This window comes from Oncorhynchus keta, chromosome 34 (genome assembly GCF_023373465.1).
Source record: "Oncorhynchus keta strain PuntledgeMale-10-30-2019 chromosome 34, Oket_V2, whole genome shotgun sequence".
Lineage (NCBI taxonomy): Eukaryota > Metazoa > Chordata > Actinopteri > Salmoniformes > Salmonidae > Oncorhynchus > Oncorhynchus keta.
In genome coordinates, this window is record NC_068454.1 from 61,958,907 (window position 1) to 61,972,369 (window position 13,463).

At 46.5% G+C, this 13,463-nt stretch overlaps 1 protein-coding gene across 1 annotated transcript in view; it reads left to right on the forward strand.

The window, feature by feature from the left end:
- LOC118367602 (synaptic vesicle glycoprotein 2A-like) overlaps positions 1–13,463 on the forward strand; it is a 55,459-nt gene that overhangs the window by 12,402 nt on the left and 29,594 nt on the right. Inside the window, exon 2 of the mRNA XM_052494281.1 lies at positions 10,682–11,449. Coding sequence (XP_052350241.1) covers positions 10,843–11,449 — 607 coding nt within the window. The 5' untranslated portion in view covers positions 10,682–10,842. The remainder of the gene's footprint in view (positions 1–10,681; positions 11,450–13,463) is intronic.

Below are 13,463 nucleotides of genomic sequence, written 5' to 3' on the forward strand. Positions count from 1 at the left end.
TATCTGTAGAATTCCATCAAACCCGAGTTTAGTCGAGAGGATATGATTTGAGTGGGAGATTAGGCCTCCTGTCAAAACAGTGCTCAATCTATCTGTTTGGTGTCTTTAGTCCTACTGTCATCCATCTTCTTACTCCATTACTGGCTGACATCTCCCCGGCAACCCTGTCTCCTGCAAAACGTTTAGAAAGCCTCCGCTGAATAAAATGTCACTCCTTTATCACGTGCATTTCTCTCTTTGGTGGGTATATACCCCACTTTGTCAAATGGAGATCTGTTTGAAGTGGATTTAAATGACCGATTTATATGCACATTCACCTATCTTATGCAAGTGTAGCCAAAGGCTAAATTGACGTGTCCTTATTCAGCACAGTTGTGGATCTTTGTGGTTTTCTGTGGAAGGGTTTTCTTGCTGGTAGGAGATATGACAGCAGTAAGCGTTCACTGACAGACTCCCTGAGCGACTCATGCCATTTTCTAATGGGATCTTGACTCTTGTCCTGGCAATCTGGCAATCTGGGCTCTAGTGAACTGTAAACAGAGGAGTCAGAGAGAGTCGACTGAAACGGAAACATCATATTTCCTCCTTACTCCACTGTTTGAACAGAGGGAGACACTGTACACAAAGTCAATACTGCTCACGGTACGAATTTATACACTGAAAGGTATTTAGGGTCTCATGTGCTGTGATTAAACAAACAAGACTTTTGGACAGCAGGCCAGACAACTGTACTGTGCAAATAAATCTTCTATTGAGTTACAGGGCCTACTCCACCGAATCTGTTTTCATTGACTTGTGACTTTTATTGCTTGTCTCACACCTTATACCGCATTACATAAAGTTGGGCCTGTGTCTCTACAATTCTCTTTCAACATACATACAGTTTTTCCACTCCCATAAACCTTCTTGGCTGGATTAATAGCCTTGGTAGCATTAGCTCTAAGCTAAATCTGAAACATGCTAGGGTTGTTTTAAGCCACGGTGACGTACCCTTCTGGCACAGAACTGTCTGAACTTGTTGTTGTCTTTAACTTCAGCATATATTCCTCCATTACTATTACCACAATGGTTTAAGGGTGGAAATAGGCAGTGCTGTATCACATTTAGCAAATGGTTGCTCATGTTAGCATTAACAATGATTTTGATTGGAAATTGACCCACACAATTTCAGCTGTTGACAGTTGCCTAGCCCAGTGCTCAAGTCTACATTTACTAGCTGTATTTTAGTCGTGGTAAGGCCTGTTAAGATAAGCAAATAAAGTAGCTTCAGCCAGAGCATAAGACTGTTCCGCTTTAGTGCACTGCCTCACTTTTAACGTGCTAGCTAGCGTTATCTTATTTCCTGTTTCTCTCTGCTCTCTTTTGTTGTTAGCAAGCTGCTGCTCTGTTCCAGTTTTGTGTGTGGTGTAGAGAGGAGCTCCACTGGCCCCCTGGCATCCTCTCAGCTCACTAGAAGGAAATAGGTTTACATAATTAAGTCTTTCATCACTGGCAAACGACAGCTAGGGTTTTGGTCCGGCTCCTCTCGGACACTTAATTTATTATCAATTTACACTTCATTAAAGATGCCAGGCCCAATAGGAGATGTGCTTTACTTTGGAATAACTCATTACATTGTTATCTTATCGACTTTCTTGCTGTTTATCCCATATATTAAGCCTTTTGTTGTTGGATATTTCCAGAAGGATTTGCTGTCTTGTTGCGGCCAAATGTCCATATCATGACTCACAGATTAGTTAAGGGAAATTAAATATTCTCATCTAGATTCTTTAGTGCTAACAACCGCGTACTTGCAGCAGCATGACTCTTAAGAAGATAATGGTTTATTATTCCAGGCTAAAGAGCCTATCTGTACCTACTCATATCGATCAGTAGTGGGGATGTAAAGGGTAATCTAGTGATGGCTAGCTCATTGCATTTAGATGGAGTAGTGAGTGGCTCCTGGTGTGAAGGTCGTGACCATGGAGACAAAGAATAACCAGCCAACCGGCTGGCGCCTCCGAGAGAGAATGAGGCGCTGTGCGAAGATCAAGATTTCTAGACCAAGAGCAGAGGTGGGCGGTTTTATGTGCCCTCAAGATCTTGGATTGCTAAGAGATGATACAATATGCTTTTGGTTTTGGAGCAGCTATTTTACAGAATAGCTTAGATCAGTGGGCCATTAAAGTAAGGTACACTGGGGTATCTAGAATGGGGTAGGTGAGTAATAGCCCTCTTAAATTATTAAAGCTCAAGAGCAGAGGTTATACCTTTAGGGAGTAAGGAGTAACTCTATTTCAGTAGGTGGGGGAGGTCTAATACAGCTTTTATTCTTCTGTTTTATTGTCACGTTTTCTTATCCAAACATATAACTAAATATGTCCTATGGGAGGGCCTCATTCATCTTCTCTGACTACACATGAAATAAAGTTGGAAGTTTACATACACTTATGTTGGAGTCATTAAAACTCATTTTTCAACCACTCCACAAATTTCTTTTTAACAAACTATAGTTTTGGCGAGTTGGTTAGGACATCTACTTTGTGCATGACACAAGTCATTTTTCCAACAATTGTTTACAGACAGATTATTTCACTTATAATTCACTGTATCAAAATTTCAGTGTGTCAGAAGTTTACATACACTAAGTTGACTGTGCCTTTAAACAGCTTGGGAAATTCCAGAAAATGATGTCATGGCTTTAGAAGCTTCTGATAGGCTAATTGACATAATTTGAGTAAATTGGAGGTGTACCTGTGGATGTATTTCAAGGCCTACCTTCAAACTCAGCTCCTCTTTGCTTGACATCATGGGAAAATCAAAAGAAATCAGCCAAGACCTCAGAAATAAAATTGTAGATCTCCACAAATCTGGTTCATCCTTGGGAGCAATTTCCAAACGCCTGAAGGCACCACGTTTATCTGTATTAAACAATAGTACACAAGTATTAACACCATGGGACCACGCAGCCGTCATACCGTTCAGGAAGGAGACGCATTCTGTCTCCTTGAGATTAACCTACTTTGGTGCGAAAAGTGCAAATCAATCCCAGAACAACAGCAAAGGGCCTTGTGAAGATGCTGGAGGAAACAGGGATGAAAGTATCTATATCCACATAACCTGAAAGGCTGCTCAGCAAGGAAGAAGCCACTGCTCCAAAACAGCCAGAAAAAAGCCAAACTACAGTTTATATCTGCACATGGGGACAAAGATCGTACTTTTTGGAGAAATGTCTTTTGGTCTGATGAAACAAAAATAGAACTGTTTGGCCATAATGACCATCATTATGTTTGGAGGAAAAAGGGGGAGGTTTGCAAGCCGAAGAACACCATCCCAACCGTGAAGCACGGGGGTGGCAGCATCATGTTGTGGGGGTGCTTTGCTGCAGGAGGGACTGGTGCACTTCACAAAATAGATGGCATCATGAGGGAGGAAAGTTATGTGGATATATTGAAGCAACATCTCAAGACCTCAGTCAGGAAGTTAAAGCTTGGTGGCAAATGGGTCTTCCAAATGGACAATGACCCCAAGCATACTTCCAAAGTTGTTGCAAAATGGCTTAAGGACAAAGTCATGGTATTGGAGTGGCCATCACAAAGCGCTAACCTCAATCCTATAGAACATTTGTGGGCAGAACTGAAAAAGCGTGTGCGAGCAAGGAAGCCTACAAGCCTGACTCAGTTACACCAGCTCTGTCAGGAGGAATGGGCCAAAATTCACCCAACTTATTGTGGGAAGCTTGTGGAAGGCTACCCGAAACGTTTGACCCAAGTTAAGCAATTTGAAGGCAATGCTAGCAAATACTAATTGAATGTATGTAAACTTCTGACCCACTGGGAATGTGATAAAAGCTGAAATAATTCATTCTCTCTGCTTTATTCTTTCTCTGCTTTTATGCTTTATTTAACATTCTTAAATAAAGTGGTGAGCCTAACTGACCTTAAATAGGGAATGTTTACTGGGATTAAATGTCAGGAATTGTGAAAAACTGAGTTTAAATGTATTTGGCTAAGGTGATTGTAAACTTCAACTCTATGTCCTCGGGTTGCTAGATTGAGATGTCTTACCAAAGCAGACAGCTCCCAACAGAGTCATTCTGTGTAAGGATCCTTGTAAACTATGGACCATTAACCACTAATGATGTCAAGGCAGGAAACTCCTGCATCAATACAGGCAGGCACAAGGGACAGAAGTTTTCTTTGCATGGTGACATACTCTGATACATTATCTGTCTGTTTCAAATTATATCATTTTTCTCTTCTTTGAATGGAATTTATATCAACATGGATTCGTTAGATTCCCTCTCAGCCCACATTTCCAATCTCATTACAATTTAATATAATGTTGTCAAAATATTCAATTATTCAATGTTTTCTTAGAGAGGCTGCTGGCATACACATCAGCATATAGAACTATTCTTGAGCTTCCTCCTCTTTACGCACTAACTCCATGTGTAATGCAACCACAAGGTTGTTCCCTTCCTGGGAAACCTGCTTGTTACTGCAGGCCTCATGTTTTATACATACTGTATGTCTGCTCTTGTTCACCTGCCAAAGGTCCTACAGGAGGATTTCAATTTCAAATTTACCTCCATATGTTTTTCAAGTATTTCTTTATTATAATTCATATTCCCACCTGCATGACAAGCTCTGTGCAGTAGGGATGGAAGATTGTCTCTCTTGTGCTTTCTCTTCCCTGAACGATGCTTGTGGTACAATGGACCCAGGTTTAAATGCAATTGCTTCAGGATTCTTGAGCAATACAGATGTAGGTTCTTAATTTGCGCCAGTTTGCTACAGAAGGAAAATAACCTTACAGCAACAGGCAATGTGAATTATTATGTGGATAATAATTCATGGATATTTTTGTCGGGGTTGATACATTTTCCGTTAAGGGCAAATCAAGTCTGAAATTTCAAAGTGGAAATGACAAACTTTAGAAGCCTTTTTAAAACTCAAATACACTACAAGTTTGCATTTCCTGCTGTGCATGAATATTCTCAACAACAAAAAAGTGATCCGATTAAGATCCTACATCTGTAGCTAGCAGATGGTGTCTAACCAGAGTCAGGGATTTCAAGGGGCTAGTAGGGGCCATCTCACTCACTGCCATTTATATTGAAATCGGGCTTCTATGTTCCACTCTGGTGGCACCTAATGTGCACTTTACCGTGTGAAGTGGATGAAGCAAATCCACATACAATATACTGGCCTATATTAGCCCAGCAGAGAACAAGGAGAGGATATGTAGAGAATTTTGACATGCAATTCAATGCAATCTAATTCATTTACATTGACGTGCAATTATGTTTCAGTTTCACAGTATCTGCTAATACAGTGCATGTTTGTGGGAACTGGTCATACATAGGACACAAAGCTGGGATAATATGTCATATTCATATGAATTTAATCATTTCCATCCATTGTATTCATCCACTGTATTCGTATTATTCTCAACGCATAGACATCACCAAAGTCACCTTTATCTGTGTGGCACATTACTGCTCCTTACCTTGGTAGAAAAGACAGAGAGAGGTCAGAGATGACTGATATAGCTGCTGTTGTTTCCGGGGTTCATTTTCAGTCTAAGTGAGTGTTACTTGGAAACACAGTCTTCCCAGAAGACCTTTGGGTTCAGTGATCTCTGCCAGTCTGTTGTCTGAGCAGCTCCCCAGCCCTCCATCCTCTTCTCCAGTTTCTCTCCTCTCCTCTCCTCTCCTCTCCTCTCCTCCTCTCCTCTCCTCTCCTCTCTCTCCTCTCCTCTCCTCTCCTCTCCTCTCCTCTCCTCTCCTCTCCTCTCCTCTCCTCCAGTTTCTATCCCATCTGATCTCATGCTACTTAGCCAGGACACTCCTAGCACAGTATAGAAAGTAGTCCGTTTGGTAAGGCTGTAATAGTAGCCTGTTACACAGTTGACTTGGTAATTACGTATGTGCCTTTTAGGTACCAGGTACTGAATCGCAGCACCAGAGAGTACCCCTTGTCCAACAGGTACTGAACTAGGACCGTAAAATAAAGTGTTAACAGATTAAAGGGGGGCCACTAACCAAAGAAGGGTGGGGACTGTTACAGTATTTCAGAGTGTGTGCATGGTCATTGGGTTCAGCTATGGTCTATGGATCCTCCCTGAGGCCTGTTCTCTTCTCCTGCTGTGTCTCCTCCTCTTCAAAGGGCCAGAGAATCCAATAGCACTAGGCAGCCACAGTGGGCACCAACACCACTCTATCAAGGGATCAGCTTCACACTGTCTCCTACACATCCCCATTTGGGATTGGTGTTATTCTCAAACTAACAGCATACAGTCACATTTCTGAAAAAAATAGAATTAGTATTTACTAAAGAAACATCGTATTTTAAGGTTGTATAGTAGGCTAGGCTATATATTGTGCATGGATTTCAATGAACAGTGTGCACACTTTCTCTCTTAAGATATTGTATATTAATCTGACAATCTGACTGCATCTGTTTCCCTTGGCTGTATTGCTGTATTCCTCTGTGAGACAAATTTGACGGGTCTGTGTGTGTTATGGTGACAGAGGTGCAGGGAAAAGAGCAGGCGACTCGGCTGCCCATTTTTCTGTCAGCCTTGTTCTCCGGGTCAAGGTTTAACCTGCCTGCTATCTCTGGAGACTGGGAGGTTAAACAGCACAGCCCAGGCAGGTTAGTGTTGCCGATAGCGCCACAAGGAGAGGAATACACAACAGAAAGAACAAAGTGAAGCTGAGAACCAATTATCCTTACCCACAAATAACAGAGACAGAGAGCCAGGGGAGGGAGAGAGAGAGAAACAGAGAGAGAGAACCAGGGGAGGGAGAGAGAGAAACAGAGATAGAGAGCCAGGGGAGGGAGAGAGAGAAACAGAGAGAGAGAACCAGGGGAGGGAAAGAGAGAAACAAAAATAGAGAGCCCGGGGAGGGACAGAGAGAAACAGAGATAGAGAGCCAGGGGGGAGAGAGAGAACAGAGATAGAGAGCCAGGGGAGGGAACAGAGAGAGAAGCCAGGGGAGGGAGAGAGAGAAACAGAGATAGAGAGCCAGGGGAGGGAGAGAAACAGAGAGAGAGCCAGGGGAGGGAGAGAGAGAAACAGAGATAGAGAGCCAGGGGAGGGAGAGAGAAACAGAGATAGAGAGCCAGGGGGAGGAAACAGAGATAGAGAGAAACAGAGATAGATAGAGAGCCAGAAACATAGGAGGAGGGGGAGAGAGAAACAGAGATAGAGAGAGAGAGAAACAGGGAGGGAGAGAGAGAAACAGAGATAGAGAGCCAGGGGAGGGGAGAGAGAAACAGAGATAGAGAGAGGGGAACAGAGACAGAGAGAAACAGAGATAGAGAGAGGGGAGGAGAGAGAGAAACAGAGATAGAGGGGAGGGAGAGAGAGAAACAGAGAGAGGGAGGGGAGGGAGAGAGAGAAACAGAGATAGAGAGCCAGGGGAGGGAGAGAGAGAAACAGAGATAGAGAGCCAGGGGAGGAGAAACAGAGAGAGAGCCACAGAGAGATAGAGAGCCAGGGGGAGAGGAGAGAGAGAAACAGAGAGAGAGAGCCAGATAGAGGCCAGGGGAGGGAGAGAGAGAAACAGAGAGAGAGAGAAAGCCAGGAGGGAGAGAGAGAAACAGAGAGAGAACAGAGAGAGAGCCAGGGGAGGGAGAGAAACAGAGATAGAGAGGAAGGGGGGGAAACAGAGAGAGAAACAGAGATAGAGAGCAGGGGAGGGAGAGGAGGGAGCCAGGGGGAGAGAGAGAAACAGAGATAGAGAGCCAGGGAGGGAGGGGAGAGGAGAGAGAGAAGACAGAGAGCCAGGAGAGGGACAGAGAGACAGAGAAACATAGATAGGAGCCAGGGGGGAGGAGAGAAACAGAGAGCCAGGGAGGGAGAGAGAGAAACAGAGATAGAGAGCCAGGGGAGAGGGAGAGAGAGAAACAGAGATAGAGAGCCAGGAAGGAGGGAGGGGAGAGAGAAACAGAGATAGAGAGCCAGGGGGGGAGGGGAGGGACAGGGGAGGGAGAGAGAAACATAGATAGAGAGCCAGGGGAGGGACAGAGAGAAACAGAGATAGAGAGCCAGGGGAGGGACAGAGAGAAACAGAGATAGAGAGCCAGGGGAGGGAGAGAGAGAAACAGAGATAGAGAGCCAGGGGAGGGAGAGAGAGAAACAGAGATAGAGAGCCAGGGGAGGGAGAGAGAGAAACAGAGATAGAGAGCCAGGGGAGGGAGAGAGAGAAACAGAGATAGAGAGCCAGGGGAGGGAGAGAGAGAAACAGAGATAGAGAGCCAGGGGAGGGAGAGAGAGAAACAGAGATAGAGAGCCAGGGGAGGGAGAGAGAGAAACAGAGATAGAGAGCCAGGGGAGAGAGAGAAACAGAGATAGAGAGCCAGGGGAGAGAGAGAGAGAAACAGAGATAGAGAGCGAGGGGAGGGAGAGAGAGAAACAGAGATAGAGAGCCAGGGGAGGGAGAGAGAGAAACAGAGATAGAGAGCCAGGGGAGGGACAGAGAAACAGAGGAGGGAGGGAGAGAGGGGAGAGAAACAGAGATAGAGAGCCAGAGAGAGAAACAGAGATAGAGAGCCAGGAGGGAGAGAGAGAAACATAGATAGAGAGGGGAGGGACAGAGAGATAGAGAGCCAGGGGAGGGACAGAGAGAAACAGAGATAGAGAGCCAGGGGAGGGACAGAGAGAAACAGAGATAGAGAGCCAGGGGAGGGACAGAGAAACATAGATAGAGAGAGAGAAACAGAGGGAGCCAGGGGGAGAGAGAAACAGAGAGCCAGGGAGAGAAACAGAGATAGAGAGCCAGGGAGGGAGAGAGAAACAGAGAGAGCCAGGGGGGAGAGAGAAACAGAGATAGAGAGCCAGAGGGAGGGGAGAGAGAAACAGAGATAGAGAGAGAGCCAGGGAGAGAGAGGAGAGCCAGAGAAACAGAGATAGAGAGCCAGGGGAGGGACAGAGAGAAACAGAGATAGAGAGCCAGGGGAGGGAGAGAGAGAAACAGAGATAGAGAGCCAGGGGAGGGACAGAGAGAAACAGAGATAGAGAGCCAGGGGAGGGAGAGAGAGAAACAGAGATAGAGAGCCAGGGGAGGGACAGAGAGAAACAGAGATAGAGAGCCAGGGGAGGGACAGAGAGAAACAGAGATAGAGAGCCAGGGGAGGGACAGAGAGAAACAGAGATAGAGAGCCAGGGGAGGGACAGAGAGAAACAGAGATAGAGAGCCAGGGGAGGGAGAGGAGAAACAGAGATAGAGCCAGGGGGAGGGAGAGAGAAACAGAGATAGAGAGCCAGGGGAGGGAGAGAGAGAAACAGAGATAGAGAGCCAGGGGAGGGACAGAGAGAAACAGAGATAGAGAGCCAGGGGAGGGACAGAGAGAAACAGAGATAGAGAGCCAGGGGAGGGACAGAGAGAAACAGAGATAGAGAGCCAGGGGAGGGAGAGAGAGAAACAGAGATAGAGAGCCAGGGGAGGGAGAGAGAGAAACAGAGAGAGAGCCAGGGGAGGGAGAGAGAAACAGAGATAGAGAGCCAGGGGAGGGACAGAGAAACAGAGATAGAGAGCCAGGGGAGGGACAGAGAGAAACAGAGATAGAGAGCCAGGGGAGGGAGAGAGAAACAGAGATAGAGAGCCAGGGGAGGGACAGAGAGAAACAGAGATAGAGAGCCAGGGGAGGGAGAGAGAAACAGAGATAGAGAGCCAGGGGAGGGACAGAGAGAAACAGAGATAGAGAGCCAGGGGAGGGAGAGAGAGAAACAGAGATAGAGAGCCAGGGGAGGGACAGAGAGAAACAGAGATAGAGAGCCAGGGGAGGGAGAGAGAGAAACAGAGAGAGAGAGCCAGGGGAGGGACAGAGAGAAACATAGATAGGGAAGGAGGGACAGAGAGAAACAGAGATAGAGAGCCAGGGGAGGGAGAGAGAGAAACAGAGAGAGAGAGCCAGGGGAGGGACAGAGAGAAACAGAGATAGGGAAGGAGGGACAGAGAGAAACAGAGATAGGGAAGGAGGGACAGAGAGAAACAGAGATAGATAGGCTGTCATTGAAAATAAGAATTTGTTTGTAACTGACCTGCCTAGTAAAATAAAGGTTAAAAAAAAATGTTCCCTTGAAGGTTGGATTTAAGCCGAGAGCCATTAGAAATGACGGGCTGGGAGAGAGCTATGAGATAACTGGTGCTCAATCAATGCAGGCCACTGAGTTAGAACAGGTGCTCTTCTGTCATTTTCTAATTAAAGCTGTCGTTTCCACTTATTAAGGACATTACATTGGGTCAGATAAGGTGGGCTGAATGGGCTCAGCCATAGGAATAAGGCCATTCGTTGAGAATCATGAATACAGGTACTGAGAACCTCCATGCGGTTACTGACTTCACTTGAGTTTGTCTTTCTGTGGCACGAGCAGCACAGGAGGCAGGACGGATCATCATAATGGCTGGGATGGAGGAAATGGAATGGTGTCAAACACGTGTTCGATACAATTCCATTTATTCCCCTCAAGCCATTACTATGAGCCCGTCCTCCCAATTAAGGTGCCACCGGCCAGCTGTCATGTATTCCAACCGTATGTAAACACCATAGTTTGTATTTCTTGATTGGAAGTTGACGGAGTGAGAATGATTGAGAACTGCGATGGACAGTTGATGCTGCGTAGTGTCTTTCCACAGTGTCTTTCCACAGTGTTGGAGGTGCCGTTCTAACACAATCCCCTTTCATTCCAGGTCTCAATTTGGAGGAAGATATTCTATCTGTAGCTGATAAAGGAGCTGTCCGTGGCGCTGAATTCCAGATCCACAGAGGTCCACAGTGCACACCCATGCCCTTGTGCCACTCCTGATATCTCCCGTTCCTAGCAGCAACCAACCTCACCGCCAGAGCCAAGATGGACGACGGCTACGGACAAGACGGACGTCAGGACTTCATCCGCGGTGCCAAAGACATCGCCAAGGTGGTGAAGAAGCAGGCGGGCAAGAAGGTGGGCCGCGGTGTGGACAAAATGGCCGACGAGTACACCAAGCGCTCATACAAGCGCTTCGAGGAAGAGGACGAGGATGACGACTACCCCGTGCAGCAGAGCCAAGATGGCGACGGCTACTACCGCAATGACAGCCGGGCCAACGACGACGAGGGCGGCCACAGCGACTCCACGGAAGGTCACGACGAAGACGATGAGATCTACGAGGGAGAGTACCAGGGGATCCCCCGGGCGGAGTCCGGCAAAACGGGTCCGGGGGACGGGATGGCTCCCCAAGCTCAGATCAGGGACCTGGCCCAGTTCGAGGCAGAGAGGAGGAAGGATCAGGAGGAGTTGGCCCAGCAGTACGAAACCATCCTGCAGGAGTGTGGCCATGGGAAGTTCCAGTGGACGCTGTACTTTGTGCTGGGGCTGGCCCTCATGGCAGACGGTGTGGAGATCTTTGTGGTGGGCTTTGTGCTGCCCAGCGCAGAGAAGGACATGTGTCTGTCCGAGGAAAGCAAGGGCATGTTGGGTAAGATGGTTCTAATGGCCAGCCTGCTATCGATTATTCTAACTGTGTTACTCTCTCTCTATTCCGGTTCCCTTATTCCTCTTTCCCTCCTTCTTTATTCGCTCTTTAGCCCTCTCTCTCTCTTTTTCCCTGTCACTCTTTAGCCCTCTCACTCTCTTTTTCCCTCTCACTCTATTTAGCCCTCTCACTCTCTTTAGCCCTCTCACTCTATGTAGCCCTCTCACTCTATTTAGCCCTCTCACTCTATTTAGCCCTCTCACTCTCTTTTTCCCCTCTCTCTTTTCCCCTCTCACTCTCTTTTTCCCTCTCACTCTATTTAGCCCTCTCACTCTCTTTTTCCCTCTCACTCTATGTAGCCCTCTCACTCTATTTAGCCCTCTCACTCTCTTGTTCCCTCTCACTCTATTTAGCCCTCTCTTTCTCTTTTTCCCTCTCTCTCTTTTTCCCTCTCACTCTTTAGCCCTCTCACTCTCTTTTTCCCTCTCACTCTATTTAGCCCTCTCACTCTCTTTTTCCCCTCTCTCTTTTCCCCTCTCACTCTCTTTTCCCCTCTCACTCTCTTTTTCCCTCTCACTCTATTTAGCCCTCTCACTCTCTTGTTCCCTCTCACTCTCTTTTTCCCTCTCACTCTCTTTAGCCCTCTCACTCTCTTTTTCCCTCTCACTCTATGTAGCCCTCTCACTCTATTTAGCCCTCTCACTCTATTTAGCCCTCTCACTCTCTTTTTCCCCTCTCTCTTTTCCCCTCTCACTCTCTTTTTCCCTCTCACTCTATTTAGCCCTCTCACTCTCTTGTTCCCTCTCACTCTATTTAGCCCTCTCTTTCTCTTTTTCCCTCTCTCTCTTTTTCCCTCTCACTCTTTAGCCCTCTCACTCTCTTTTTCCCTCTCACTCTATTTAGCCCTCTCACTCTATTTAGCCCTCTCACTCTCTTTTCCCCTCTCACTCTCTTTTTCCCTCTCACTCTATTTAGCCCTCTCACTCTCTTGTTCCCTCTCACTCTATTTAGCCCTCTCACTCTATTTAGCCCTCTCACTCTCTTTTTTCCCTCTCACTCTATTTAGCCCTCTCACTCTATGTAGCCCTCTCACTCTATTTAGCCCTCTCACTCTATTTAGCCCTCTCACTCTCTTGTTCCCTCTCACTCTATTTAGCCCTCTCACTCTCTTGTTCCATCTCACTCTATTTAGCCCTCTCACTCTCTTGTTCCCTCTCACTCTATTTAGCCCTCTCACTCTATTTAGCCCTCTCACTCTCTTGTTCCCTCTCACTCTATTCAGCCCTCTCACTCTATTTAGCCCTCTCACTCTCTTGTTCCCTCTCACTCTATTTAGTCCTCTCACTCTATTTAGCCCTCTCACTCTCTTGTTCCCTCTCACTCTCTTGTTCCCTCTCACTCTATTTAGCCCTCTCACTCTCTTGTTCCCTCTCACTCTATTTAGCCCTCTCACTCTATTTAGCCCTCTCACTCTATGTAGCCCTCTCACTCTATGTAGCCCTCTCACTCTATTTAGCCCTCTCACTCTATGTAGCCCTCTCACTCTATTTAGCCCTCTCACTCTATGTAGCCCTCTCACTCTATTTAGCCCTCTCACTCTATTTAGCCCTCTCACTCTTTAGCCCTCTCACTCTCTTTTTCCGTCTCTCTTTTTCCCTCTCACTCTCTTGTTCCCTCTCACTCTATGTAGCCCTCTCACTCTATGTAGCCCTCTCACTCTATGTAGCCCTCTCACTCTATTTAGCCCTCTCACTCTCTTGTTCCCTCTCACTCTATTTAGCCCTCTCACTCTATGTAGCCCTCTCACTCTTTAGCCCTCTCACTCTCTTTTTCCCTCTCACTCTATTTAGCCCTCTCACTCTATTTAGCCCTCTCACTCTCTTTTTCCCCTCTCTCTTTTCCCCTCTCACTCTCTTTTTCCCTCTCACTCTATTTAGCCCTCTCACTCTCTTGTTCCCTCTCACTCTATTTAGCCCTCTCACTCTATTTAGCCCTCTCACTCTCTTTTTCCCTCTCA